This window comes from Myiozetetes cayanensis, unplaced genomic scaffold, assembly GCF_022539395.1.
Source record: "Myiozetetes cayanensis isolate MyiCay16 unplaced genomic scaffold, myiCay2020 scf26, whole genome shotgun sequence".
NCBI classification, from domain to species: domain Eukaryota; kingdom Metazoa; phylum Chordata; class Aves; order Passeriformes; family Tyrannidae; genus Myiozetetes; species Myiozetetes cayanensis.
This window is the reverse complement of record NW_026087477.1, coordinates 5,087,528-5,115,086: the sequence shown is the minus strand read 5'-3', so window position 1 is coordinate 5,115,086 and position 27,559 is coordinate 5,087,528. Positions and strand designations below refer to the sequence as shown.

Below are 27,559 nucleotides of genomic sequence, written 5' to 3'. Positions count from 1 at the left end.
GCCCATTTGGGGCTCTGCCTGTGCCAGGTTCTGTCCTTGTCACTCTGTCATTGTCCAGGGAAAGGGAAGGATAAGCAGGTGATGTGAGGGAAACCGGCAGAGCCATTTCCAGCTGTCACCCAGGTGTGATGCTGATCAACCTGCAAAGTCTTCCCCTCATCTTGCCTTCAGGCCTGAACAAAGCTCTTCCCAGAAAGGACAGGGCCATTAATTGATCACAGCCTGGTGTGGGACCATGGCAGCCCCAGGGGGGAGTGCATAAGGAATTCCTTATATCCTTAATTCCCTCCAAAGCCAGGCCAGGGATGCACAACTACAGGGACAGCCCAGCACAGGTATCTCCTCCCAGCCCCTTTCCAGGCAGGTTTTTGGCACTGGTGCCTACAGAGAAGATCCCTTTGGAGACAGGAGCGTGTCCCACAGCCCCCAGTCAATGGGACAGTTCAAGTGGTGCAAACACAACTGGAAAAATGTGCTGGGCTGCGAGGCCGGGATATTCAAACCCCATCTCCCTAATTACACGCGATTGCTTTTTGGCAAGAGCTCAACCTGCCAGAGCAGTGAGGTTTTACAAACATTCACACAGGCATTAGATCATTGTTTGAATGAGTTACTGGCAGCCCAAATCTGAAGTAAAAACATGGTTTAAAGGAGACCGTGTTGAAGAGGGGGAAGCCGTCGGCTTTCATGTCTCTCTGGACACCCCGAGATCCCCCTCTGGCTTCGCGTCCCTCCCAGCCACGAGGGTGTTTGTGGGGGTGGATGTCATGATTTTGGGTGGGTGGGGGTTCTGACACAGAGTTGGCACTCACACAAACCACAGGCCACGGATGGGACCCTCCCTTTCCCGGGATTGCGGAGTGGAAAAGGCGGGTCTGAAGTTTTCAGGTGCTGTTCGGGGAGGGGAAGGAGATGGAGGCTCCAAGCGCTCCCAGGTACTCTGGAGACCTGCCCAGACACACAGATCAGACCAGTGGGATGACCACAAATGACTTCAACCTTTCCCATGTTAATAAACACAGCAGTGCTCCTGTCCCCCAGCGTCACTCGGCGCTTTGAGGAGGGAGATGGTGCCACAGGGGAAAGATCGCTGACAGCAAATGTCCCTGTTGGGAAAACGGATTTAGAGAATCCCAGAATCCCAGAGTGGTTTGGGTCAGAAGGGACATTGAAGCTCATCCATGTGCTTCCTAAATTAGATCTCCTGGGAGCAGCCTCGGCTTTTAAGAGGGAGGTGAGCTTGTTAGTGACCAACATCATCCATTAAATGGGAATCAGCAGCTTTTATTGCACCTGGGGGGGCTGTGAAAGGAAAAGAGGGAGGGGAGGGCACCAGGAACCCTCTCCCTGCCCCAGCAGAGCCCCTTTGCCTGGCACGGAACGGGAGTCACTCAGGAGCTCTGGAATTGTTGAGTTACTTCATGCTCAGGGAGAAAGAGCCCCGTGTGTTGCTGGCCCAGAAAAACCAGGGAAATCATGTTTTAGGAGCAAAAAAAGCTCCTGTTCCACTGATTCCCTTCCACAGCTTGCTTGGATATCGTGGATCCTTGTTGGAAAAGGGGCTCATGAGATGTTGGCCCACGGTCCCATTGACTGAGAGGGTTTGTTGTGTGTGTTCCCAAATTCCCAGAGAGCTCCCGTTCCAGCAATGGGGATACAAAGGACAAGAAGAAATTCATAAAGAAGGAAATTAATAATAAACAGTGTCTTTTGGTCACAGGGAAAAGTGCAGACATAGAATCCAAACAGAAATAAATGATGGTGGAACATCCTGTGCCATTTGAGAGCTGCCAGGCACCAATAAAACCTGCCCTGCCAAGGACATTTCTTAATCACAACCCAAAATCAAAGATCTTTGATTAAGAAGAGGAAACAAACACAAACTACACATGAAATTCAGCCGACAGGAACCATCCTGGAAAAAAATTGCCATCATGTTTCAGAAAGAATGTGGAATTTCTGCTGGTTTAAACTGATTTTCACAACGCAAGCCTCGTGCTGATGCAGCAGCAGCTTCAGTAAGATCTCAATCAACAAAAAGCCAGAAGACCTTTTTGGATATTAACCAGTCCCACTCCAGCACCTCGTGAGGTTTTAGTTGTTACTGTCATCCTAAAATATGGCAATTTTGCAGGAGGGCTGATGTCCTTCCTGAGGTCATCCACAGATGCAAGAGCCAGAGCCAGGAATAAAAATAACTGGTCCTGGCTTTAAGTATTAAACTCTGCCTGCCTGAAACGAGGAGTAGAATTTATTGTCTCTTCTTGCCCGCACAGCAAAATCCACAACACTGCAAAGCAAATCAGGAGGGGGAATTTGTGCCCGTGTTCATAATTCCATTTTTTGCCATGGCAAGGTCTCATAAACCTGCATTCCCGAGCCACTGGCTGCTCCAAACACCACATCCCAGCCAACCCAGAGGCTGTTTGGGTTATAGGATCACCCCAGGACAGCCCAGGTGTTCAGCCCAGCCAGTCTGGAATCGCCCTGCATCAAGGAATGGACACACAGGGGCCGATTGTCAGCGTGAGGCCGAAGGGAGCCGCCACTTTCCCAGGGATTTTTCCCTTTGCTGCGTGTTTGGAAGGTTACACAGCTGTAAGTCAGGCTCAGAAGGAGCTGGAAGCCTGGAGGGATCATTGCCCTGATCACACATGTCCTATGGAAGGAAGCTCTCCTGTGGATTGACATCCCATTAATTCCTGCTGGTGGGAGCCCCTTCCTGGGGCTGGAATTCCTTTAGTGCCGGGTGTTTGTCCCGCAGATAACTCCGGTCTCATCCCTGACCCGGTGACTTGTATTTATTTTCTCATTTTATAAGAACCAGGCTCTTTCCCTGCGCTCATTCCTGGTGGGAATGCTGGCGTGGTGCGAGGCTGAGACCGCGCTGCTTCAATCTCGGATGCTCGAGCCGGAAAAACTGGGACGTTTTCCAACGCTCCGTCTCTGCCTTCCTGGGAAAAAAAAAAATCTCTGCTCCACACGCTGCCAATCGTGCCATCAGCTGGAGAGAGATGGAACTTCACCAGCCCTTTTCCAAAATGCCCTTTGAGGACAGGGAGAGCTTCCAGGGCCCGGGCAAAGCTCGGGGAAGGTCCTGGGGCACCCCGAAGGGCAGGAGGACACTGCTGGCTCCTTCCAAAGGTGCCAAGGAAATCTTCCCAATATCTCATCTAAACCTGTCCTGGGGCAGTTTGAAGCCGTTCCCACTTGTCCTGTCATCCTGGATAACACAGGGGACAAAAAGACCTCAGAAGGGGTTCTGGGGGAATAAGAGGAACCCAAGGGGATCAAAGGTGCTGTGATGGCAAATTCATGAGAGCTTCTCCAGGATGGTTCCTGTCGGCCGAATTTCGTGTGTAGTTTGTGTTTGTTTCCTCTTCTTAATCAAAGATCTTTGATTTTGGGTTGTGATTAAGAAACGTCCTTGGCAGGGCAGGTTTTATTGGTGCCTGGCAGCTCTCAAATGGCACGGATGTTCCCCCATCATTTATTTCTGTTCGGATTCTGTGTCTGCAGTTTTCCCTGCGACCAAAAGACACCAGTTTTTATTAATTTCCTTCTTTAATAATTTTTTCTTTGTATCTCGACTGCTGGAACGGGAGCTCTCTGGGAATTTGGGAACACACACAAAGATACAACAAACCTCAGTCCTGCCTGGGACAGGAGCAAGGGAGGTCCTGAGGGGACCAGAGGGACTAAAGGCAGCTCCGAGAAACAAACGCAGGTCTTAGGAGGGAATGTGAGGGAAGAAGGCACTGGGAACGTCAGATCAGGGTTAGGTGGGATATTTATTAGGAGTAAGTTGATGACGGTGAGGGTGGTGAGGGGCTGGGATGGAAATCCCAGAGAGAAGCCATGACTGCCCCATCCCTGGAAGTGTCCAAGGTCAGGTTGGAGCAGCCTGGTGTGGTGGAAGCTGTCCCTGCCCATGGCAGGGGTGGGAATAGATGACTTTAAGGCTCTTTGCCCTCCCAAACCCCTCATTGTTTCAACTTCCCCCTCAGGGCCCCGCCATCGCCTCAGCCCCTGAGGGGCCGCCCCCCGGGGCCTCCGGGCCCCTCGCGCAGGGGCCGCGGGCGGCGGGAAAAGCGCAGCGCCCGCTGGCGGGGGAACGTGTAATGACCGCCGGGTACCAGCGGGGGGGGCGGCCTGTAACGGTCTGTAACGGCCCCGGGGCTCCGGTGTGTGTCGGTAACGGCCCCCAGGGCTCCGGTTTGGGTGTAACGGCCCCACGGTTATCAGAGACCCCACAGCGAACACAATGCCCGCACCCTGCCCGCGTCCGACATGGCCGCCCACCCCTCAGCACCGCCGCTCCCTGGGAATAGCCCCGCCCCTCCCCGTCGCTCATTGGTGGAAGGGACAGCCGGCAGGCGGATTCTCGCTCGCTATTGGTTGTTTCAGGTGTCTGTCAACGAGGGCAGCCGCGGGAGCGCTGAGGGGGCTCGGGGGGCTGTGCCCGCCCCTGAGGTCATGGCGGGGCTGGGCTGGGGGAGTTCGGCCTGGCGGGCACCGCAGGGACCCTCAAAGGGCAGAAAAGGGACCGACCCCAGGGGCAGCAAAGGGACAGTCCTGGGACAGCAAAGGGACCGTCCCGGGGGAGTGAAGGAGCAGTCCCCGAGGGTAGAGTAGGGACTGTCCTGAGGCAGCGAAGGGACCGACCTAAGGCGGGAAAGGGACCATCCTGGGGCAGTAAAAAGGGACCATCAAGGGGCACCAAAAGGACCATCCTGGTATAGCAAAGGGACTGCCCAGGTGCAGAAAAGGGACCATCCTGGGGCAGAAAAGAGACCAGGTGCAGAGAAGGGATTCTCTTGGGTCAGTGAAGGGACCACCCCCAGGAAAACCAAAGGGACCATCCCAGGGGCAGCTCAGCCATCACAAACATGCCACAGTCAGAACAGGGACAGAGCCTGCAGCGGGTTTATTGCCCGTTCTGGCAGTCCTGGGGTCCCTCAGTGGGACAGGGGACAGTGGCCCTGCCCTGCCCGTCACGGGCCCTCCCAGGGCATCCCCGAGGCTGGCAGGCTCCAGGCGCTGGACTCCCCGAAATCCGCCACCTCCTTGGCGGCCACCTGGATGTGGTGGAGGGTCCCGGGTTCCACGCCGGTCAGGATGTGGGATGTCAGCTCGAATGGCCCGATCTGGGGGGACAGCGGGGTTAGGGACACCCGGTGACACGGCCCTGGGTACAGTTTACCCTGAGCAGGGGGTTGGCAGTACCGTGGTGGGGACAGAATCCTTGTCCCGGGCGTAGCGCAGGTGATACTTCAGCGGGAAGTACTCTGGGAAGGGCCAGGATGCCGGAGGGCTCCACTCCAGCAGCAGCTTCGTGGGCTCCCCAGGGATGGGGGAGACCCTCAGGTCCTCGGGGGGGTCTGGCTTTACTGAGGAACAGGGAGATAAGGAATCAGGGAATCCCAGAGTGGTTTGGGCTGGAAGGGACCTTAAAGCCTATCCAGTTCCACCCCTGCCATGGGCAGGGACACCTTTCACTAGCCCAGGTTGCTCCAAGCCCAGTCCAACCTGGCCTTGGACACTTCCAGGGATGGGGCAGCCACAGCTTCTCTGCCCAACCTGTGCCAGGGCCTTGCCACCCTCACAGGGAGGACTTCCTTCCCAATATCCCATCTAAATCCCTCCTTGTGTGGATTAAAACCATTCCCCATGTCCTACCATCATCTGCCTGTGTAAAAAGTCTTTTTCTTCTTCTTTAAATGAAGGGGAAGGTGATGCCTGGGGGATCCAGGGACACCCTGTGTCCCCTCCTTGTGGGCTGAGCTGTGCAATCCAGGCTGCAGAGACGGCCTGAGACCCCCAAATCATTGCACTGATGATCCCCCATCCCGAGGAGGGGACAAACCAGAGGGGAAAGACCCAAAGGGGGTCTGGATCAGACCCGGGGGTGTGACAGGTGTGGAGGTGACTCCAGTGTCCCCTCCATGGCAGCTGCACTCACTGATGTTCTCCAGGAGGAAGGGCAGGATCGCCGAGGCGGCTCCCAGGGGGTTCAGAGCCGTCACGTTCACCACGTAGGGGCTGAGGGAAAACACCTGCAGGTCCCCAAAGGAGCAGCTCCTCGGTCCCGTGCGCTCGCACTCACCCGTGTCCGAGCCATGCCTGGGGGGCACAGGGGGGTGTCACACACTGGGGGGCTCAGCCGGGCTTTGGGGACCCCCCCACTGACCTGTAGGTGGCCACGAAGTCGGTGTCCAGCAGCGGGTCGGGGGTCAGCGCCCAGGAGCAGTTCACGACCTGCGGGTAACTGCTGGCCCGGCACTCGATGGCAGGCGGAGGGGGCGAGTCTGGGGAAGGGGACAGGGGTCACCCCACTGCCAGTGTGCCCAGGGGACCCCCAGCAGCTCTGGGGGTCACAGCGGGGCTGGGGAGGGTCACTCACAGCCCAGGAGCAGGCAGATGGTGGCCCAGGTCTCGCTGGTGCCGGGGTGGTGGCAGCTGTAGTGGCCCTCGTGGGCCAGGCTGGCGTTGGGCAGGACCAGCCCCGGGGCAGGGGACGTGCCCAGGACGGTGCCCCCCCGGCGCCACTCGGCCGGACCCCCCGGGCACCGCAGCAGCACCTCCGTGCCCAGGGGGCTGTGCTGGGGGACACAGCGGGCTGGGGGGGAGGGACATGACAGGGGGACCAGAGAGGGGTCAGGGGGACACACCATGGTGGGGGTGACGCTGGGTCACCCCTCCCTGGGCCCCCCAGTGCCATTCCCAACATCCCAGTGCCCTCAGCCCCCAGCTCTGCCCTTGGTCCCCTCATGTCCCCAGGCCCCCATGTCCCTGTCCCTCCACACCCCTCTCTTCTGCCCCCCCATGTCCCCCATACCTCTGTCCCCACTGTCCCTGTCCCCAGTGCCGTTGTAGGGGACGGTACAGGCAGGTGCCACAAAAGCCACCACCCAAAGCCACTTCATGTCAGGAGGCTCAGAGGAGCTGCCCAGTGACCTGTGGGGACAGGCAGGACAGTCCAACCCCAGGGTAAGGGACAGCAGGGACACCACAGTTCCCACAGTTTCCTACAGGGTCTTGCAGCCACCCCTGCAGTCCCGTGCCTGGAATCGAGGTTTAGGATCACTCCAGGCCTGGATCTGCACCCTGGGATGGCCTCCCCCTCCAGGGACAGCCAGGGTGGGACCAGCCCTCAGAGAGACCCCCAAAGCCCAGCCTGGGGGCCCAGCTGAGCTCCCTGCTGTCCCCAAGCCCAGCCCCACAGAGACCCTGCCCTTGTCACCTCCCACCGTGTCCCTGGGCTGGCTCAGCCCCGGGAGGGACACGCCTCACTTTCCTTGGATCTGGGGTTCCTGCAGTGCCCTAAACCAGGTGCTGTGGGGTCACCCCAGACCCCCAACACCCCCCTCCTCCTCCCCCAGCCCTGTGGGGAGCCCAGTCCCCCAAAATTCTCACCGCAGCAGGGCCAGGCATCTGGGACCGGAGTGTCCCCAGTGGAGCGGGAAGCCACGGCCTCATCCCACTTCCTCGGGCAGGAAACGCCGTCCCCCGTGGGGACCAACACACTTCCCAGTGTTGTTCCACCGGGATCCCCACGCTCGGGGCCCCAGGCTCGTGGCAAAGGGGTGTCAGCTCTATCCAAGAGGGTTCCCACCTTCCTACGCTGCCACTTCACCCCTTTCCTTCACAGTCACCCTCTGGGGACAGCGGGGCTGGAGATGGTGGCACTGATGCCCACACAGCCCCCCGTGCCCACCCTGGTGCCCCCAGAGAGGAACCAGAATTGGTGTGACTATAAATACTTTATTGCTGCTGTGCTGGGCTGGGGGGCAGCGGGGTCCTGGTGGGTTGTGGGGGGTGGGTGCCAGTGACAGGGCAAGCAAAGGGGCACAGAGGGTGCTGTGACAGACCTGTCCCCACCCCGCGTCACTGGCAGTGCCACCGCCCCCCATGGCACTGCCGTGCTGGCAGGGGCTCATCTGCTCTGCTGCTGCAGCTGCTGCATCCTCAGGATCTGGCACAGGAGCCTCTGCACGTCCTCGTCCATGTGGCCCTGGGGTGGAGGGGACATGGATGGGGACATCAGGGAGTCTCTGCATGTGTCCTGAGCGCCCCTGTGCTGCCACCAGTCCCTCAGTCCCCCACACCTCTGCCCCCAGGCCTCCCCAACCTCCATCCCAGCCCCTTCTTTGCCTGCTGTGGGCACCAACACATGGCTGGCAGGTGGCCCAGCCCTCCCCCCCAGCAGTGTCCCCAGTTGTCCCCCCAGCCCCGTCCCCATCTCACCTGCACTGCGTAGAGCAGGTGGCTCCGGTACAGCGTCACCACCTTGCTGTGCCGCCTCTCTGTCTCCTGCCGGACAGGGAGGGGGTTGGCCATGGGGCTGGGGGCTCGTGGGAGCCCAGAACCCCCCAGGTGACGGCCACCAAACCCCACAGGGCCCACCTGCAGCTTCTCCTCCAGCGCACGGATCCTGTCCTGGAGCGCTGTGGTGTTGGGGGGTGACTGTGGCGGCCCCCCCGGCTCGGGGAGGGCGTTCAGGGCTTCCTTCAGCCTGAAAACCTCCTTGGAGAGCTCAGTGATCTGCAGAGTGCACAGAGATCATGGGGACCCCACTGGGGTGCAGCCCTGGGTGGGCTCTGGGCCTGGGAAGGGGAAGGGAAAAACAGGGAAGAGCCAGGAGAGCAGAGGAAATTCTTCCCTGGGAGGGTGGGGACGCCCTGGCACAGGCTGGGCAGAGAAGCTGTGGCTGCCCCATCCCTGGAAGTGTCCAAGGCCAGGTTGGAGCAACCTGGGCCAGTGGAAGGTGTCCCTGCCCAGGGCAGGGGGTGGCACTGGATGCTTTTTAGGATCCCTCTCAACCCAAACCATTCTGTAACTCCACGTGTGCAGCTCCCAGAGGCAGAGCTGCCTCCGGGGGGTATTTCCTGGGCTTAAAAAACCCCTGAATCCTCCTCCCAGCACCATCCCCCCTACCTTCCTGTCCCTCTCCCTGACCAGCCGAGCCGCGTCCTCGGCGTGGCCGTGGAGCTCTCGCAGCCGCCGCGCCTCGTCCCGCGCCTCCTCCAGCTGCTTCTGCGCCGCCGCCAGCCTGTCCTCGGCCGCCTGGCGCTCGCTCTTCATGAACAGCGCCTGGCGCTGCACCCTGAACACCTCCTCGCACGTCCTCTCGTGCCGCCGGCCCAGCTCCTCCAGCCGCCGCCCCAGCGCCGCCGCCTCGTCCCGCAGCGCCGCCGCCGCCGCCTCGTGCTGGGCACGCGGCACGGCCTCGGCCAGCCGGGCCTCCAGCCGGGCCGCCTCGCGCCCCTTGGCCTCGGCCGCCGCCTCCAGCTGCGCCAGCCGCTCCCGCAGCGCCCGCGCCTGCTCCTCCAGCGCGGCCGTGGCGCGGGCGTGCTCGTCCCGCGGCACCCAGCCCTCGTCCCGCGCCCGCCGCAGCCGCGCCAGGGCCTCCTCGTGCTCCTGCCGCCCCACGGGCCGCGCCGCCAGCTGCTCCCGCAGCCCGCCCAGCTCGGCCTCCCGGCGCGCCAGGGCGTCCCGCAGCTCTGCCAGCTGCGCTGCCGCCTCCTCCTCCTCCTCCTGCCGCTGTGCTCCTGGCGCCTTGGCCTCCAGCTCCCGCCGCAGCGCCTCGGCCTCGGCCTCGGCCCGCCCGCAGCGCTCCAGCAGCGCTTCCTTCTCCCTCGACGCCTCCTCCGCGGAGGCTCCCGGGGAGGCCGCGGCCGCCTCCAGCCGGGCCTGCAGCTCCTTCACCTGCTGCTCCCGCTCGCCCAGAGCTTTCCGTGCCTGCTGCAGGGCCGCCCGTGCCTCTGCCAGCTCTGCGCCCGACGAGGAGGAGGAGGAGGAGGAGGGTGGTGGCTGAGGCGCCCGCAGCTCGCCCAGCGCCGCCTTGCACTCGCCCCACGTCCAGGCCGGCTCCTCGGCGAGCCCCTGTGCCGTGCTTCCCTTTGGGAATCCCTCCAGGATTTGCTCTGGGATTTGCTCCAGGGCTCCCTCCGGCCGCCCCCCGGTCTCGTCCCTCGTGCCCTGTGCCCGCAGCTGCTCCAGCTCCCGCTGCAGGGCCCGGTAGAGGCTGGCGGGCACCACGTCCCCCGGGGCGGGCAGCTGCTCTCGTCCCGCTCGTAGTTCTCCAGCACCTGCCGAGGACACCGTGAGGCCCCCATGGGACAGGGGGTGGAGGAGGGAGGGAGGGATGGATGGACGGACAGGGACGTGCCTGTATTTTGTCCCTCAGCTCCTTGTTCTGCACGGTGAGGGACTGCACCTGCCCCTGCAGCGTGGCCAGCAGCTCCTCAGCCGAGGGGCTCAGCGTCTTCTTAGAGAGCAGCAGCTCCGCTCCTGCGGGGCACAGGGACTCCACTCGGTGCCCACCTGTGCCACCCCCCCGAGGTGGCATTGGGAGGCCTTTGGGGCCCTACCTGGGAACTCGAGCGGGTCTCCCTCCTCATCCTGCAGCGTCTCGATGTCGTAGCTCGTGTTCTCCTTCTCGTTCTGGGGATGCAGGGTGGTGGTGACGCCCCCTCACACACACATCCCCAGCCCTTGGCACTGCCAGCTGCTGCCCACACCCACCTCCAGCGAGGACAGGCGGCTCCGCAGAGCCTCCACCTCCTTGCCCAGCCGCTCCTTCTCCCCATCCCGGGCCGCCAGCTTCTCCTCCAGCTCCTGGATCTGTGGGGCAGGACGCGGGAATAAAGGTCCTCTTGGCTCCCACCGGAGTCCTCGTGGCATTCCCAGCCCCAGGAGCACCCCTGAGCTCCTCACTGGCCTTTACCTGCTTCTCCATGGAGCGCAGGGAGCCCTCGTCCAGCTCTGCCCTCTAGCAGGAGCCAGAGAGAAAACAGGGAGGGATGAATGCTGTGCTCATCGCTGCTGTCCCCATCCCTTCTGTCCCCTCCATTCCCCAGGGACACAGTGGCATCTCCCCAGGACCCTGCAGCCGGTACCTCCCGTCGCTGCTTCTCCTGCTGCTCCAAGCCCCGGATCTTCTGCAGGAACTGGGCCCGTTCCTGCCGCAGCCTCACGATCTCCTCGTAGGCATCCCGGTCCTCCTGCGGGAAATCAGAGAATCGTGGGATCCCCTCAGCTGCAAGGGACCCACACAAGGATCGTGGGGTCCAAAACTCCTGGCACGGGACACCCCAAGAATCCCACCGTGTGCCTGAGGGGACTTTCTGACCCCAGAGAGGGAAGGAAAGGCTCTGGCAGGGCGTGGACCCCCCCCAAGGTCAGCACGGCCTCCCAGCTAGGGGTGTGCCCTGCAAGAGAGCCAGGTGAGGACCTGGAGCTAAGGGGGACCCCCCTCTCACCTGGCTGAGGGTGCCCAGGGGAGGCAGAGGGGCCTTCCTCTTCCTCGGGGTGCTGCTCTTCTCCCTGACGGACGACTGGCTGGGTGAAGAGGTCTGTGGAGACACCAGGGCAGAGGGGACATCACACCCACGGTGATCCAGTGCCACCTCAGAGAGCCCCGGGGGACCCCCTGGCAGACCCTCACCTGGGATGTCTGCTCAGTTGACTCCTCTTCTGAGGGGCAGAGCGGGAGGGAAGAGAAAGGGGGGAAGTTTTTAGGGGACCAGAGCCCATGTGGGTGTGGGGACACTCGGGGGACACCCACACGTGAGTGCACAGTGTTCAGGGGGACACAGACAGACACATACAGGGATGTGGATGGGTGTGTAAGGACAGGGATGCAGTGCAGACACAGGGAGACACGTGCACACACAGACACACGTGACAACACCCGTGCACTTAGACCCCCTCGCGTGCAAACACACGTGAACACGCGTGTGCGAGCGCCGAGCCAGACAACCGAGGCTCAGCCCCACCTCAGCTGGTGACAGCACAGCCAAAGGCAGCCCTGGTGCCTGGCACAAGGGGACATGAGCCCCCCAGCCTCACCCAGCCCTCCTCCATCCCCACCCCAAAGCGCCCTGACGGTGCCAATCCCCCCGCGGGTCCATCCCCTGCGGGGTGACAAATCCCCTGGGCCCAGGGAGCCCAAGGGTGCCACAGCTGCCTCACCACTGGCCCAGGAGCGGCGCTGAGCAGCCTCCTGCAGGAAGTGCTGGATGAGGGCATTGCCTGTGGCCAGGCTGTAGTGAGCAGCGTCGTGGCCCGTGGCGTCGACCACGGCCACGCGGGCGCCGGCGTTGACCAGCACCTCCACTGTCTCCACGCTGCCGCTCTCACAGGCCAGCATCAGGGCTGTCCTGAGCACAGGGGGACAAGCAGAGGTCATGGGGGGCCATTCCCTTTGTGTCCACGTGCCCTCCCTCCCAGTGCCCAGTGCCCAGCCCCACCTGCCCTGCAGGTCCCGGCTGTTGACGGCCGCCCTGCGGTGCAGCAGGTACCGGCACAGCTCCGAGTGGCACATCTTGGCAGCCAGGATCAGCGGGGTGGAGCCGTCCTGGGCAGGGCAGGGGGGGTGAGGAGGAGCAGACAAGGCTCTGATGCCCAACCTGGGGCACCACGTTCCTGATTTCCCGCTCCCCCCATTTCCACAGCCCCAGTCTGGCACGAGGAGCAGCAGGACCTCACCTTGTCCCTGATGTTCAGGGAGCCTTGAAGTCACAGAGGATCTCGGAGCAGGAGATGCAGCCGCTGACGGCTGTGGAAGGGACAGAGGCTGAGCACTCCCTGCCCGGGGACAGAGCAGGACAGGGTGGCACTGTCCCCACTCACCTGCCAGGTGCAGCGCGGTCCGGCCGCTGCCATCGGCCACGTCCACGGGGCAGGAGGCCTGAGGGACAGAGCCTGGGTTAGAGGATGGGACGGACAGACAGACAGACAGACAGACAGACAGCCACTGTGTGGCATCGTGGAAGGCTGAGCAGGTGCCAGACAGCACCACACAGAGCCAGGAATCACCATGCCAGGTCAGGGCACTGGTGAGGAAGGGGGGTTCAAGGACAGGGAGGACACCCTGCTGGCACAGCACCCTCCTCCTCCTACTTCTCCTCCTCTTCCTCCTCCCCTCCCTCCCTCTCCTCCCACCCCGTACCTGCAGCAGTTTGCTGACACACTGAGGGTGCCCGTGCTTGGAGGCCAAGTGCAGGGCAGTGGAACCTGGGGAGGGACAGACAAACAGGTCAGAGCACGGACAGCGGGTCTGTGGCAGAGGGGACAGCCCGGGGGACACCCAGAGGGATGGGCACACGGGATAGGCACACAGGGACATCCCCAGGAGCCTCATCGCTCGGTGCTTGAGCTCCTGGCGTGGCCGTCACCTCTGTCCCCTGGGGACAACCAGGTGGCCCCGTGGCAGTAGCCAGGGGCACGTGGTGGCCCTGCCCTCACCCGAGCTGTCCTTGGTCATGGCATCCACGCCGTGGGCCAGCATGGCTTCCAGGCAGTCCACGTTGCCCCGGGTGGCAGCCAGGTGGAACCTGCAGCGAGACCAGGGCGCTGTGGCACCGTGTCCCTCGTGTCCCTCGTGTCCCTCGTGTCCCCAGCCCCGTCCCCGGGGCGTGGGGTGGCACTCACGCGGATTTGCCCTCCGAGTCCAGCTTGGTGGGCACCAGGCCCTTGCGGACCAGCAGCGACGTCACCCGCCCGGCATCGTTGTAGTCCACGGCCTGCAGGAGCTTCTCGTCGTTCTTGGTCCAGTCCTGGCTCTGCAGCAGAGCCAAGAGGAGGCTGTGACACTGTGCTGTCCCCAGGGCTGGCCCGGGGGGCTGTCCCTGTCCCCGTGCCCGCTGTCCTGCACCCAGCCCTGTCCCTTGGCGCGGCCATCTCTGTGCCAGCCCCTCTGCTGGGGGCTGTGCTGTCCCACCCCTAGGGATGGAGGGTTCAGCTGGGACTGGGATGAGGGTCCCCTCCAGCCCCTCCCAGTTTGCAGCTCACAGACCAGGGCGTTTACAGACCCAGACGTGCCAGGCTGGCACCGGCTGGGATTTGGGAACGAGCCCGGCTGTCCCTGCCACCCCAATAAACACAGCCAGCACCCAAGGGAGCCCCACCCCTGCCCGGTTCTCCCCACTGATCCCAACCCCAGCCCTGAGGAGGAAAGGACCAAGCCGGGACAGCTCCCCTGGGATGCTCCAGCCTGGCTGGGATAACGGGGAACGACACCGTCCCCATCCACACAGGAGCAGGGCTGGCAGGGAGCTTGCCTTCCCCGTGCTCCCGTTCATCCCTGTCCCGAGGGACTGACCCGCAGCGGGACAGCACCAGGACAAGAAGTCCTGGCTTCACCCCGCAGCCGGTGACGACAAAGCCGAGCCGGCTGCGGCCGCGGCGGCAGGAAATGGATGTCACCTTTCGGGAGCTGCTGGCACCGTGCCCCGAGCCAGCCCCGGGGCCACCGCGCCCGCCGGGAGCTCCTCGGAGCCCCTGCAGCCCGGCGGGCCCGGGGAGCGCACCAGTCTGCCGGGGTTACTGGGCAAACTGGGAGGGTGGTGCCCGCGCCCCCCACGCCCCCGTGGAGCGAGGACAAAGCAGGTTGGGGTGGGCGCGGGGGAGCCCCGGGGTGCGGCCGGGGATGGGGTGCGGGGGGTGCAGGCGGGGCGGGGGGTCGGGACACGGCTCAGCCCGCAGGACGCGATCGGAGGGGTCCCGAGCAGGGGGCACCGGGGACGTACCGCGAAGGAGGCGGCGGCACAGAGGCAGATCTGCTTCATGGTGCTGAGGAGGAGGCGGCGGGCAGCCATAAACCCCGCGCCCCCGCCCGGGCCAGCCCGCCCACCCCAGAGCCCGGCTCGGTCCAGCATCGCCGCCCGGGCGGGGCAGGGGCTGCCGCAGTGGGAACCGGGACCCGCCTCCCTCCATCCCTCCATCCCTCCGTCCCTCCCTCCTCCCCTCCCTCCCTCCCTCCTTCCCTCCTCCGCATCCCCGCATCCCGCTCCGGAGCATCCCCCCAGCCAGCGACCAGCACCCAGACTGGTCCCAGTTCCTGTGGGAGGGCTTGGGGGGACAGTTTTCCCACCCCAAGCTCAAGCGAGGTGTCAAACCACCCCCAAAGCAGGGCCGAGAATCCTCCTGGCCCCCACATCCTGCCCTGTCCCCCGGGTGCCTGTCGCCCGCCCTGTCACCCTGTGCCCCCGGGGCAGAGCCCGCGGCCCGTGCCAGGCGGCTCCTGAATAATTGAGGAGCATCGACTCGCTGCTTGCACGGGCTGTGGCAGCTGGAAAGCTGGCGATTGTCACCAGGGAGGGGACCTGCGACCCACTTTCCCTCTCCTTTGTTCTGCCCCGCTCCCAAGGATGGCTCTGGGAGCACTGGGGGTGCGCTGGGGGCTCGATGCCACCAGCCAGGGTGGCAGTGCCAACCTCCGTGGAGCTGCTGTCCCCGTGGGGAGCGGCCACCCCCTGTCCCAGGGGGTGTTCCCGTGTCCCTGTGGCACCGGGGACATCCTGGGGAAAATCTCCACGTCTTCAAGTCCCTGTAGGACCTGGGACATTCTGGGGCAGGTCCCCATCCATATCCCAGGGCAGGTCCCTGTGGACATCCTGGGGCAGGTCCCCGTGTCCTCATGGACATCCCAGGGCAGGTCTCTGTGTCCCTGTGAAACCTGAAACACCCTGGAGCACATTCCCATGTCCCCAAGGACACACCAGGGCAGGTCCCCATGTCCTCATGTCCCTGTGGACATCCCAGGGCAGGTCCCTTTGTCCCTGGGGACATCCCCATGTCCCTGGGGACATTCCAGGTCAGGTGCCTGTATCCCTGTGTCCTCATGGACATCCCAGTGCAGGTCCCCATGTCCCTGTGGACATCCAGGAGAGGTCCCCGTGCCCCAGAGCCCCCCAGGGACGGCACTCACGTCTCCCTTCTTGAACTTGGCCCTCAGGCTCTTCATGGTGGCTCCAGCCTCAGCCTCGTGGCACCTGCTGGGGGGACGGCCGTGCTGGAGGGTCTGTCCCTCCCCGGGGACAGCTCAGCCCCCCCCTCCCAGTGCTGCCCTTGCCAGCCCTGTCCCTGTCCCCAGCCCTGTCCCTGTGTCCCTGCAGCCGCAGCAGAGTTGGGAACAGGAGCTGGGGAGTTGGGTTACGGATCGGCTGCGGTTACAGCACGGGGGGGGCTGGCTGGGGAGGGGTCTGTGTGTCTGTCTCTGTGTGTCTGTGTGTCTGTGTGACCCTGCAGGGACAGGGACAGGGGGCAGAGGGGACATGGGCTGGAGGGGCAGCCGGAGGGGGCTCAGGTTGGGCTGCTCAGCCATCCTGGGCTGCAGCTGGTGACAAGCATGGCTGAGTCCTGATGGTTGGCACCCTCTGAATTTCCCCAGCACTCCCTGAAATTCCATGGCACCCCCTGTCCTTGACGCTACCTGTGTCCTGCCCTGGCACCTCCTGACCTTGGTGGCACCTCCCGGCCTGGCCTGACACTCTTCCCTTCCCCTCCCTGGCATTCCCCACCTCTCCCTGGCACCCCCTGCCCTGGCCAGCACCCTTTGCCTTCCCTGACACCCCCTGAACTTCCCTGGCACCCCCTGACCTTGGTGACACCTCCTGGCCTGGCCTGACACCCCCTTCCCCTCCCTGGCATCCTCTGCCCTTGCCAGCACCCTTTGCCTTCCCTGACACCCCCTTCCTCTCTCTGACACCCCAGAACTTCCCTGGCACCCCCTGTCCCTCCCTGGCATCCACCGTCCTGCCCTGGCATCCCCTGGGCATCCCCCTGGGCGAGCTTTGGGCAAGCTTTGGCTTTGCCCGACACAAAGATGGCGGCGGCGGCGGCGGCGGCGCTGGGGGCGTGTCCCGCTCAGGCCCCGCCCCCCGCGGTCTCCGCTTCCGGCCGCGGTGCGGCCGCGCCGATGGCGGTGAATTACGCGGCGGGGCTGTCCCCGTACTCGGACAAGGGCAAGTGCGGCCTCCCCGAGGTGAGCAGAGCCCGCGGACGGGACCCTCCGACCGCCCGGGGGGGGGAAATCCGCCCGCCCGGTCACCCTCCCCCCCCCAGCCTCCCGCGGGCCCTGCCCCGGCCCGGCGCGTTCCCATGGCAACCGCGGCCGAGGGGCCCACGGGGACACGCGTGGGGAGCCCAACATTGGGGAGGGACCGAGCGCTTTGTGGGACCCTCTTTGGCCCCCTCCATGGCCCCCCTCCATGGCTCCCCCAGGTCCATCCAGCTGCTCCCTCCTTGTCCCCCCCAGAGCCACCCCGTGGTTCCCCCATATCTCCCTCAGGCCCACTGGAAGGGACCTGAAGGATTATCCATTCCCACCCCCTGTCCTGGGCAGGGACACCTCCCACTGTCCCAGGTTGCTCCAACCTGGCTTTGGACACTTCCAGGGATGGGGCAGCCACAGCTTCTCTGCCCAGCCTGTGCCAGGGCCTGCCCACCCTCCCGGGGAGGAATTCCTTCCCACCCCCACGTCCCTCCATGCCGGGTTTGTGTCTTTGCCCAGATTTTCGACCCCCCGGAGGAGCTGGAGCGGAAGGTCCGGGAGCTGGCGGAGCTGATCCGGAGCTCCTCCAATGTGGTGTTTCACACAGGGGCAGGAATCAGCACGGCCTCGGGGATCCCTGACTTCAGGTAAGGGGATGGCACCTCCTCCTCCAAGTCCATCTTCCAGCTTGGAAAGCTCTTGGAAAGCTCTGGTTTACCCCAGCCAGACCTCCTCACTCCATCCACCCATCCATCCATCCATGCATCCACCCATCCATCCATCCCATCTGTTCATCTATCAATCCATCCATCCCACCAGTGCTGGACCCAGCTGTGAACACCCTTTTTCACACCTCCCTGATGTTCAGCTCTTCCCCCAAAATCCCCTCCTGTGCTCTGCTTGCATCAGCCACCAGAATCCTGGTGTTCCATGACCTCCATTCCGCAGGGCCTGGCTCATCCCACACGGATTGGGGACTGAGCCCTCCCTTCTCCCTCTCTCCCCTGGCTGCAGGGGCCCCAATGGTGTCTGGACTATGGAAGAGAAAGGGCTCTCCCCAAAATTCGACACCACCTTTGAGAATGCCAGGCCCTCCAAGACTCACATGGCGCTGCTGGGGCTGCAGAGGGTCGGAATCCTGAAATTCCTGGTCAGCCAGAACGTGGATGGCCTGCACGTGCGCTCGGGATTCCCACGGTACTGCCCCTGCCTTTCCCGGCCCCCCTGCAAGGGATTTGATTCCCAAGGAATCCCATGTGGGGAGTGAAAGCTGGAAGGGGATGAACCAGCTGGAATTTAGAGGGTGTGGTTCCAATCCAGAGGGTGATGGAGTGGAATTGTCCTCGGTTTGTTGCTCTCTGGAAATGCTTCTTGTGCACAGGGAAAACAAGGTTGTGGAGTTGTAGAATCCCAGAATGGTTTGGGTTGGAAGGGACCTTAAATCCTATCCCATCCCACCCCCTGCCCTGAGCAGGGACACCTTCCACTATCCCAGGTTGCTCCAACCTGGCCTTGGACACTCCCAGGGACGGGGCAGGGCCCTGGGGGTGGGAATCTGGATCCAAGCAGGGCACGTGCAGCTCAAAGCCGTGCTCAGGGTCCTTCCCACCCTCTCCATACCCATCCAGAGGGATGGAGGCACAGGAGGGAGGATGGGAATGCCTGGAATGGCTCTGGGTGCAGGGATGTGTCTTGGCCCGGTTTGCCAGAGCTCTCGGAGTGCTGGATCCTGGGCTGCCTGGATTTGTGTCAATGAAATTCCAATAAAACCAGTGCTGGGCCCCTTAAAAAGCACTTGGCCTCTCGATAAACCTGGAAATCTCCACGAGCAGCAAGAGAGAGGGAAGGTCCCGTGGCTGGAACTGCTCTGACTTACCGGTGCTCTCTGATTCCTTGGTGGCAAGGTCGGGATCCCACGGAGGATTCCCAAGGATTCCGAGAATTCCCTCTGTGGGAAACTGCGACATCCAAGAGCTGAGGGTACCAGAGCTCCAGTCCCTGTGTGGAGGGGGGGACTGGAGTGGCTGTTCCAAAGATGTCCTCAAAGGAACCTGCCTCTCCCCCAGCCCTCGTGACAGCCGGAGCTCTGCCCTTCACCAACCCCAGCCCGGTCTAAAAGCCATTCCCGGCACTTTAGAGCAGCCAGGGATTGTCTCGGGAGGGAAAAGTGCTCGGAGCTGCCTGGGAAGGGGAGGGGAGAGCAGCAGAAGATAAAAGGAAGGGAGGCACTGAGGCTTGAAAGATGCTGAGTGTCTGGGTCTGACGTTGGTACCTCCGGGGTTTTTATGCTGAGGCGCTGGAAGAGGTTTCCAGGAGAATCTGTGGATGCCCTTGGAAGCAAGGATGGAAAAAGGGAAACAGGCCGTGGACAACGATCTCAGGGATGTGGTGGGATTGTCAGGGTGTCCTGTGCAGGGCCAGGAGTTGGGCTGATGATCCCTGTGGGTCCCTTCCAACTCAGGATATTCTGTTATCCCTGGAAGTGTCCAAGGCCAGGTTGGAGCAACCTGGGATGGTGGGACCTTTAAGGTCCTTCCCACCCAAACCATCCTGGGATTCCATGAGTGGGGGATGAGAATGAGGATCCTGAAGGAATCTCGGAGAAGATGCTTCTCACAAATACCTTCAGCCACCTCTGGCTGAGCAGAGCTGCCTCCAGGGGGTATTTCCTGGGATTGAAAACCCCCGAGTCCTTCTCCCAGCACCACCTTTGCCTGTTTAAACTGAACAGCCCTGGGAAAAGGAACAGGGAAGAGGGACAGGACTCCAGTTTAGCCCAGCTCTGCCACCCAAACGAAGCCTGTGCTTGAGTAAGTGCTGCTGAACTGGGGCCAAACTGGGGGAAATCAAGTCAGTCCTGTCTCATCCCCCCTGGAGGAGGTTCCCAGGCGTGGTGGGGTTTGGAGGAGCACAGGGAGAGCGTGGCTGTGCTTTCCTCTGCCTCCTGCACCGAGCCCGGGGGGGACTTTCAGGCCAAACGAGTTTCAGAGGGCTGGGATGGCACAGGGATAGAGAGGAGCTGAGGAAAGCAAAGATCCAGGTGCTATCAAGGAGCAGAGGTTTGAGCTGGATCAGGAGCTGGAACCGATGCTGCAGGTGGAAGCATTAAAAAGGCAGGACATGCTGTCCCTCCTCAGTCCCTGCTGGGGTGGCCACAGGGAGATGATGGCAGAGCTGGAATGCAGGGAAGCCGTGGTGAGGGAGGAGAGGGGTTGCTCCAGGGCTCTCCACCCTCTCCCACCTCACCCCTGCTGTTGTCCCTCCCGCAGGGACAAGCTGGCCGAGCTCCACGGGAACATGTTCGTGGAGGAGTGCGTGAAATGCGGCAAGTACGTGTGCGCCCTGAGCCTGGGGGAGGGGCTTGGGGGGGGGTTTCCACGTCAAGGGGGGGACATTGCAGCCCTTCCCTGTGTTCCTGGCCCTGAGTGGGTCGTGTCTCCACAGGCAGTACGTGCGGGACGCCGTGGTGGGCAGCATGGGGCTCAAACCCACCGGCCGGCTCTGCAGCGTCACCAAGGCCCGCGGGCTGAGGGCCTGCAGGTAGGGCTGGATCCCTGCAGGTAGGGCTGGATCCCTGCTGGAATGCTGCACGTGGGATGGCAGGGAGATCTCTTGGAGTGGCCAGCGGCTCCTCAGGGTTAGGAGAAGCGGCTGAGGGTGCAGGAAGGTCTCGCAGCGCTGCCACGAGGGAGGGTGGGACACCTCTGTCACCTCTGCCAGGGCAGCTCTGCTGTTCCCTGCCTGGCAGGGGAAAACTTTGATCCCTGTGTGTGTTTTCCAGAGGGAAGTTACGAGACACTATCCTGGACTGGGAAGATTCCCTGCCTGACCGGGACCTCACGCTGGCAGATGAAGCCTGCAGGTAACTCTGGGAAGTGGGAGGTGGAACTGGATGAGCTTTAAGGTGCCTCCCAACCCAAACCATCCCGTGGTTGTGGATTTTTGTCTCCTCCCTGCAGGAAAGCCGATCTCTCTGTGACCCTGGGGACCTCCCTGCAGATCAAACCCAGTGGGAACCTCCCTCTGATCACCAAGAAGAGAGGAGGGAAGCTGGTCATAGTCAACCTACAGGCAACCAAACACGTGAGTGAGAGTCCTCAGCACCCTGTGCTGCTCCTCTCCCCTCCTGTCACCTCTCCCAGGCCCAGCCCAGCTTTGTCCCTGTCCCTGTCCCCTGCAAGTCCTGATAAACACTTGGAAATTGCAGGTAAATCCCAGAATGGTTTGGGTGGGGAGGGACTTGAAGCTCATCCAGTCCCACCCCCTGCCGTGGGCAGGGACACCTTCCACTGGTCCAGGTTGCTCCAACCTCACCCAAGCGAGTTTTAAGAGCAGAATAAAATCTCAGCCCAAAGCCTGATGCATCCTCTGGTGAATCAAAGCCCAGTGAAATCATGGAATATGCAGAGTTAAAAGAGTCCCATCAGGATCATCCAGTCCAACTCCTGGCCCTGCACAGACACCCCAACAATCCCTCCCCATCCCTCAGAGCGTTGTCCAAACCCTCCTGGAGCTCTGGCAGCCTTGGGGCCGTGCCCACTGCCCTGGGGAGCCTGGGCAGTGCCCACCACCCTCTGGGGAGGAAGAACCTTTCCCTGAGCTCCCACCTGCCCTTCCCCCAGGACAGACAGGCTGACCTGCGCATCCACGCCTACGTGGACGACGTGATGACGAAGCTGATGAAGCACCTGGGGCTGGAGGTGCCCGAGTGGACGGGGCCGGTGGTGGTGGAGAGCGCAGAGCTCCCGAGGCCGGAGCAGCTCCTCACGTCCCCCGGGAAGTGGCTGAAGGAGGAGCCCCTCTCCCAGCACAACGGCATGGGAATGCCACATCCTAGGAATGTGCCGTGTCCTGGGAATACACCGTGCCCTGGGAAGGTGCTGGTGGAGCACCACGAGGGGCTGAAGCAGGAGTGTCCCAGCCCGGACACGGGGCCGCCGCCGGTGAAGAAGGTGAAGGTGGAGCCTCTCCTGAGCTGAGCCCCGGACTGTTCCCTCTCTCCAGGCACTCGTCTGTGCCGCTTTTCCTACCGACTTTTTTTTATATCCTTAAATATTGTCCCTTTTTTTATGTAAGTATTAAATACACTCGAAGCACACGCGGCGGGGCAGCTGCACCCACGGAAGGCCTTGGCAAGGGCCTTGCTCCTTCAAGTGTCCCAAGCTTCCGGTTCCTTTCCTGGAAGGAGGCAGCTGTGGGGCACAGCTGGAGCTGGGGGCACTGGGATGGTGACATGGGATCACTGGGACAGCTGGCACCAGGTGGTGGTTGGGATGAGCCCATCCCATGGTCTGGGGGATGTGGATTTTCCCAGAGAAGCTGTGGCTGCCCCTGGATCCCTGGAAGTGTCCAAGGCCAGGTTGGAGCAACCTGGTCGAATTGGAAGGTGTCCCTGCCCATGGCAGGAGGTGGGACTGGATGGGCTTTAAGGTTCCTTCTAACCCAAACTGTTCCATAATTCCATGTCACTTGGTCATGGAAGGGGACTGGTGCTGGCTGGATCCCAGTTGGACACAGGGCTGTGCCCTGGTGTCCCACTGGGCCTGGCCACGTGTCCCATCTCTCCTGGGCCCCATTGCCTCCAGGCAGTTGGGCTTGAGGTCCCAAGGCTCCTTGAGACCTTGTGGATCACCCCCTCTTAAATTAAATCAGCTGGATTTTTTTCCAAAATAACTTGTATTTGGAGATGAAAATAAAATTAAAAAAAAAAAAACAAAACAACAAAACCAAACACCAAAACAAACCCAAACCAAACCCAAGAACAAACCCAACCAGCTGCACCATCAGCAAAACCAACCAGCCCAGGGCCCCTCCTGCTCCCTCAGCCCCATCCCGAGCGACCCCTCATCCCTTCCACAACTTCCACTGCACCCAGGGGGCAGGAGCAGCCCCTTCCCTCCCAGTAAGGCCAGTGGGAAGCAGTCTCCCCTTCCCACTTCACAGTCCCAAGCAAAGCCCAGCGGGTCCAGCAGCTGGAGGCACGTCCTGCAGGGCTCACCCCGAGGGCTCGTCCCGGAGGGGCTGATGTGCTCTGTCACCCCGTGGCGTCCCCCATGGTCCCTGGGTGCTGCTAAAGCTCCTCCTCCGGCTCCAGCCCGGCGGGATGGCCGTGCCCAGCTTTGGCCCAGGCCAGCGCTGCCGGGCTCTGCTGGGACGTGGGGCTGTCCCCTGGCACGGCGTGGGTGCCACCCCCGGCCCCGCGGCTCAGCCCCTCGGGAGCCTGTGCCGGCGTGGCTGTGTCGTTCCTGAGGGACACTTGGTCCAGGTGTGTGTGGCCACTGAAAGCTCCGTGCAGGGTCTCGGGGGCCTCCTGCAGGTGCTCCGACCACAGGGGCTCCCGGGGCTTCTCGTCCCCGGGCTGGGGCTGGCTGTGAACCACGCGGGAGGCGGCCGCGTTGTGCAGCGACCTGGAGAAAACTGAGCGCCACGGCACGAGGGTCAGGGCTGGGGTGGGGCCCGAGGGCCTGGCACTGCCCCAGCTCAGCCCAGTACAGCCTGGCACTGCCCCAGCACCGCCCAGTACAGCCTGGCACAGCCTGGCACAGCCCAGTACAGCCCAGTACAGCCCCAGCTCAGCCTCACCTCGCACTGGCCTGAAGTCTCCGTTGGGCTCGGCCTTGCTGGGGGCGAAGGGGCTGATGGAGGGGAAGACGATGAGGGTGAAGGAGAGCAGCAGGACCTGGGGACAGAGGGGATGTCACCACACAGCAGTGCAGGGGGACCAGGGGCTGGGACAGCTCCCAGGGAGGGGCTGGTGACAGAACCAGGACTGCACTCATCCCTCCATCCCCCTTGGTGCTTGTGCTCCTGCCAGGGCACTTCCATCCATGGCTCCCTGCATCCACCCATCCCTTCATCCATCCACCCACACATCCCCACCCTCCATCCCTCCCTCCCTCCCTCCATGCAGATATCTTTGTGTTCTTCCTTCCCTTCATCCATTCATCCCTGCTTCCACCTATCCCTTCATTCACCCATCCCTGTCTCCATCCATCCATCCATCCACACATCCACTCCTCCATCCCTCCAAACCCCTCTCCCTTAGCACATGAGGGATGTGCTATCCATCCCATCCCTCCAATGCCCCCATCCACCCTTTCCAGCCCATCTCCACGGATCCCCCTTCCCAACCCCAGGATCCCGGGGGTTTGGAGCCCCACACACCGCCAGGCAGGTTCCCGTCTGCGCCGCCTTGTTGCTCGACTGTACCACGAGGGCCTGGAGCTTCTTCAGCTGCTCCAGGAGGGATCTGGGAACAGGGAGAGCCCATGAGCCCCCCAGGCCCCCCCAGCAGGTCTGGATGGGGGTGAGGGGGGCGTCCCAACCCCATCCTACCCCACACTGTCCCCATCCCACCCTGGGAACACCTACGAGTTCTGCTTCTCCAGGTGCAGGACTTTCCTCTGCAGCTCCTGGTTCTGGGCCGTGCACGCCGACATCCTGGGGCACAGGGAGAAGGGGTTGGGATCAGGGGGACAGCTGGGGGGCTGGCTGTGCCCCCCATGGTGCCCCCATGCCCAGGCTGAGGGGTGGGGGCCGTACCTGCTCTCCAGCCCATCGATATATTCCTTCTTCTTCTTGCGGCTCTCCTGAGCCGACTGCTTGTTCCGGATCTTCCGCCGGATCTTCTTCAGCACCCGCTCCTCGTACTGGGGGACACGACGGGGGGGAAGTCAGGGATGCTGGGGATGGGACCCCCCCCCTGGCCCCACACCCTCCCCAGGTGTGCTGGGACCCACCTTGGTGAGGGGCAGCTGCGTGGGCAGGGTCACCCCCTCCTTCGCCAGCAGCTTCTTCTCGTCCTCCGTCAGCACCAGCTCCTGGAAGTGGCCCTGGTTTGGCCGGAGCAGGGAGCCGGGAGCCTGTGGCTGCTGTGGGAACAGGGAATGGGCACCCCAGGGGACTGGTGGGGACCACGGGGTGGGTCTGTGGTGTAGGAATGGGGACAAGTGTGGGGATGGGGATGGGAATGGGGGGATCAGTGTGCAGGAAGGGCCAAGGGTGCAGACAGGGAGTGTTGGGGACACAGGGACAGGGACTCACGTTGTCAGAGCTGCCCGAGAGCAGCAGGTCCTTGACGGTGAGGGCGCAGGACGGTGGCGGGGACACCACGGGCAGGTCCTGGCTCTCCTCCAGGAAGAACCCGGGGTGCCACATGTCTGGGGGGGAGCACAGCAGGGCTGTCAGCTGTCCTGTGTTCCCCTCTGTCCCTGCTGTCCCTCCCCCAGGGGTGACCTTCCTCCCTGCCATGGCCCCAGACCTGGGCTGACTCTCTGCCCAGTCCGTGACCCCAACTCTGCACCCCAAACTGTCGTTCTGGTCCTGCCCCAGCCCCCCCTCAACACCCTGTGCTGCTCAGCCCAGCTCAGCCCCCCCAAACCCCTCTCCCCATCCAGCCTCCCCCACCAACACCAGTCTGCCCAGTTCACCCCAGTTCCCAAGCTCTCCCCACTCACCAGTCCTCCAGACCTCCCAGTTCTCCCCAGTTCCCTCCAGTCCACTCAGCTCCCCTAGTCCCCTCACAAGCCCCAAAAAGCCCCCACCTGCCCCACCCCTCTCATCTCCCCAGTGCCCCCAGCCCAGTGTGGCTCACCCAGGTCGATGGAGACCTCGGGCTGCAGGACCCCAGCCCCTGCTGGGATGGGCTGAGCCCGGCAGGGGTTGGTGTAGGGGTACAGGACCTCTGGGGGCCCCCCGTCACAGCACCTGGGGGGGCTGTCGTGCTGGTCCGAGGGGGGGTCCTCGGAGACGCCGCTGTCGCTGGTGGCCGGGGAGCAGCTGGGCGAGTCCGACGCCGAGTCCCCGGAGCCCAGGATGGAGCTGAGGAAGTCCTCGCTGTCCTGGACACGCTGTGGGGACACAGCACCCGTCAGCACGGGGTGCTGTCACCCCGGGGCGCCCACAGGACCCCCCCCAGGCCGGGGCTCTCACCCTGCCCTCGTGCCAGGCTCCCGGCGGCGTTCCCAGCTCCACCTCGCGCAGGATCCCGTCCTGCCGGTCGAACAGAAGGTCCAGCAGGTCCAGGCTGTCCAGGCTGCCCACGCTGGAGGCCATGGCTGGGAGGTGACACAGCGTCAGTGCCCCTGGTTGTCCCCTGTGTGTCCCCCCCCTCCACCCCACACAAGCTGCACAGGCCTGGGGACACACTGGGGGGCAGTGGGAGGGAGCAGGGAGCGGGTTTGGGGCTGTCCCTGCACAGATGTGGGCACAGCTGGCAAAGCCCTGCATGTGTGGGAGGGAGAGCACAGGCTGTGGGGGCTCTGGGCATAGCAGTGCCCCCCACACCACCACCATCTCCTTCCAGCTGCTGAAAGTCCCAAATCCTCTATTTTTCCACCTCAGAATGGCCCAGCCAGGGGGTCCCTGCAGGCACAACCCCCCCCAGATTCCCTGAGGGCAGGAGGGGCTGGGTCAGGGGAGGGGACTTATCCCAAGGAGGGGATTCAGCCCCAGGGAGGGGGCTCAGTCCCTCAGTGCCACCCCAGGCACTGGTTGACACCCCAGACTCAGACAGAGCCACCAGGCCAGTTGACACTTGCCCACCTGGCCAATCAACCCACTGACAACCCAACTACCCCACCAGCTGACCTACTGACCAACTGGTTGACCAGTCAATCAGTGAGCCCATCAAGGAACAGTCCAAATGGTCAACCTGTTGGCCAAGTGACCAAAGGATGGACTGACCAAACAGCCAACACACCGACCGATGGACTGACCAGTCAACTCTCAGGCTGATTGATCACCAACCCATCACCAACCCAACACCCAACCCAACTCACAACTGCTCTTCCCAACCAATTAACCCCAGGCTCAAGTGTCCTCCAAGCCAGGTTTGGGGACAGTGTCATTTATTGGGATGTCTGTCTGGCCAACCCAGGCACGGGAAGGTTTTATTGCAGCCTGTCCTTCACCCTGATGGTCCCCTGGGACCCCCCTGAGGTCCATACCTGGGTGAGATCCCATGGATTGTCCTCTCAACCCTCTCTGAGCTCTGAGGTGGACACCAAGTCCAGCCTCCTCCTCCTCCTCCTCCTCCTCCTCCTGTGTGATGCCCTGACCAGAGTGGCAAAGTTTAAACTCCAACTGCACAGAAATAAAGTCCTGGATTGCAAAATGTCCCTGATTGGGGCCGGCGGGCTGTGATGGCAGGGGCTGGACCCGTAACTCATTAGCCACATGTTTTTGTGCTCCCTCGCCAAGCAGGGCAGGAGGGGCCGGGACTGCAGAGCGAAGTCCAGGTGCTATAATTGTCCGTGAACCTTCACCCACTTTTGGGGACAATTTCCCTTTTTTTTTCAGACGGGTGTCTCGGTGTTAAATTCCATTTGGGGGGTGTTGGGGAAAACATCCGGGGGACACCAAAACAAACCTTGGGCCCCTCAGCTCCCTGAGCCCAGGGCTGGGCTGGGGCTCTGCTGCCTCAGCCCTCCCTGTTTCCCTCAGTGTCCTTCCAGGGCCTAAAGGGGCTCCAGGAGAGCTGGAGAGGGACCTGGGACAAGGGATGGAGGGACAGGACACAGGGAATGGCTTCCCACTGCCAGAGGGCAGGGTTGGATGGGATATTGGGGAGGAATTCTTGTCTGTGAGGGTGGGGAGGGGCTGGGATGGATTTCCCACAGAAGCTGTACACCCGGGATCCCCAAACCCCCGGGATCCCCAAACCCCCCCCGGGATCCCCAAAACCCCCCCGGGATCCCCAAACCCCCCCATCCCGGGCTCCCGGGTGCAGGGAGGGGCCTGCGCTGACTAAGGCTCCGTGTGCCCCAGGTGTGGCACAGG

At 62.7% G+C, this 27,559-nt stretch overlaps 4 protein-coding genes across 5 annotated transcripts; 1 reads left to right on the top strand and 3 right to left on the bottom strand.

Moving 5' to 3' along the window:
• Window positions 1–4,908: 4,908 nt before the first annotated feature.
• Window positions 4,909–7,460, bottom strand: EBI3 (Epstein-Barr virus induced 3). The gene is made up of 7 exons (XM_050321216.1): window positions 7,417–7,460; window positions 6,839–6,957; window positions 6,404–6,619; window positions 6,191–6,308; window positions 5,963–6,123; window positions 5,227–5,390; window positions 4,909–5,147 (listed from the first exon to the last, which is right to left on the bottom strand). The coding sequence occupies exons 2-7, from the start codon at window positions 6,924–6,926 to the stop codon at window positions 4,995–4,997; spliced, it is 900 nt and encodes a 299-aa protein (XP_050177173.1). The 5' UTR covers window positions 6,927–6,957; window positions 7,417–7,460; the 3' UTR covers window positions 4,909–4,994.
• A 288-nt stretch (window positions 7,461–7,748) lies between these two features.
• On the bottom strand, window positions 7,749–14,674 carry ANKRD24 (ankyrin repeat domain 24). The gene is given in 21 exon segments (XM_050321203.1): window positions 7,749–8,014; window positions 8,248–8,313; window positions 8,407–8,544; window positions 8,938–10,064; window positions 10,067–10,091; window positions 10,172–10,293; window positions 10,374–10,446; window positions 10,528–10,626; window positions 10,730–10,774; window positions 10,902–11,006; window positions 11,265–11,357; window positions 11,450–11,478; window positions 11,977–12,164; window positions 12,255–12,361; window positions 12,493–12,512; window positions 12,515–12,562; window positions 12,637–12,694; window positions 12,956–13,020; window positions 13,252–13,340; window positions 13,438–13,568; window positions 14,535–14,674. Coding segments are annotated over 21 exon segments (2,835 nt in total). The 5' UTR covers window positions 14,664–14,674; the 3' UTR covers window positions 7,749–7,936.
• Window positions 14,675–16,645: 1,971 nt separating this feature from the next.
• Window positions 16,646–21,942, top strand: SIRT6 (sirtuin 6). Its single transcript, XM_050321214.1, has 8 exons — window positions 16,646–16,771; window positions 17,300–17,427; window positions 17,795–17,977; window positions 20,050–20,109; window positions 20,225–20,320; window positions 20,562–20,642; window positions 20,740–20,863; window positions 21,403–21,942. The coding sequence occupies exons 1-8, from the start codon at window positions 16,706–16,708 to the stop codon at window positions 21,757–21,759; spliced, it is 1,095 nt and encodes a 364-aa protein (XP_050177171.1). The 5' UTR covers window positions 16,646–16,705; the 3' UTR covers window positions 21,760–21,942.
• A 769-nt stretch (window positions 21,943–22,711) lies between these two features.
• CREB3L3 (cAMP responsive element binding protein 3 like 3) lies at window positions 22,712–27,362 on the bottom strand. 2 transcript variants are annotated; one of them, XM_050321211.1, is made up of 10 exons: window positions 26,728–27,362; window positions 25,712–25,836; window positions 25,374–25,629; window positions 24,824–24,939; window positions 24,520–24,648; window positions 24,323–24,429; window positions 24,152–24,220; window positions 23,945–24,029; window positions 23,363–23,459; window positions 22,712–23,197 (listed from the first exon to the last, which is right to left on the bottom strand). In XM_050321211.1, exons 1-10 carry the CDS (start codon window positions 26,741–26,743, stop codon window positions 22,851–22,853), a joined length of 1,347 nt encoding a protein of 448 aa, XP_050177168.1. In that variant the 5' UTR covers window positions 26,744–27,362; the 3' UTR covers window positions 22,712–22,850. The 2 variants fall into 2 exon arrangements, with proteins under 2 accessions (XP_050177168.1, XP_050177167.1); XM_050321210.1 differs by having other exon boundaries at window positions 24,520–24,651; window positions 26,728–27,361.
• Window positions 27,363–27,559: the final 197 nt, after the last annotated feature.

Excerpts from the sequence above, each read along its gene's own strand:
- SIRT6 (XM_050321214.1), top strand. The coding sequence starts at position 16,706 with ATGGCGGTGAATTACGCGGCGGGGCTGTCCCCGTACTCGGACAAGGGC. Across the intron at positions 17,428-17,794 it reads TCGGGGATCCCTGACTTCAG|GGGCCCCAATGGTGTCTGGA; the intron begins GTAAGGGGATGG and ends CCCTGGCTGCAG. Across the intron at positions 20,321-20,561 it reads CGCGGGCTGAGGGCCTGCAG|AGGGAAGTTACGAGACACTA; the intron begins GTAGGGCTGGAT and ends TGTGTTTTCCAG.
- CREB3L3 (XM_050321210.1), bottom strand. Across the intron at positions 24,652-24,823 it reads TCTCGGGCAGCTCTGACAAC|CAGCCACAGGCTCCCGGCTC; the intron begins GTGAGTCCCTGT and ends CTGTTCCCACAG. Across the intron at positions 24,030-24,151 it reads CACCTGGAGAAGCAGAACTC|ATCCCTCCTGGAGCAGCTGA; the intron begins GTAGGTGTTCCC and ends CCCTGTTCCCAG.
- EBI3 (XM_050321216.1), bottom strand. The coding sequence starts at position 6,926 with ATGAAGTGGCTTTGGGTGGTGGCTTTTGTGGCACCTGCCTGTACCGTC. Across the intron at positions 6,309-6,403 it reads CATCTGCCTGCTCCTGGGCT|ACTCGCCCCCTCCGCCTGCC; the intron begins GTGAGTGACCCT and ends CCCCTTCCCCAG. Across the intron at positions 5,148-5,226 it reads AGGATTCTGTCCCCACCACG|ATCGGGCCATTCGAGCTGAC; the intron begins GTACTGCCAACC and ends CTGTCCCCCCAG.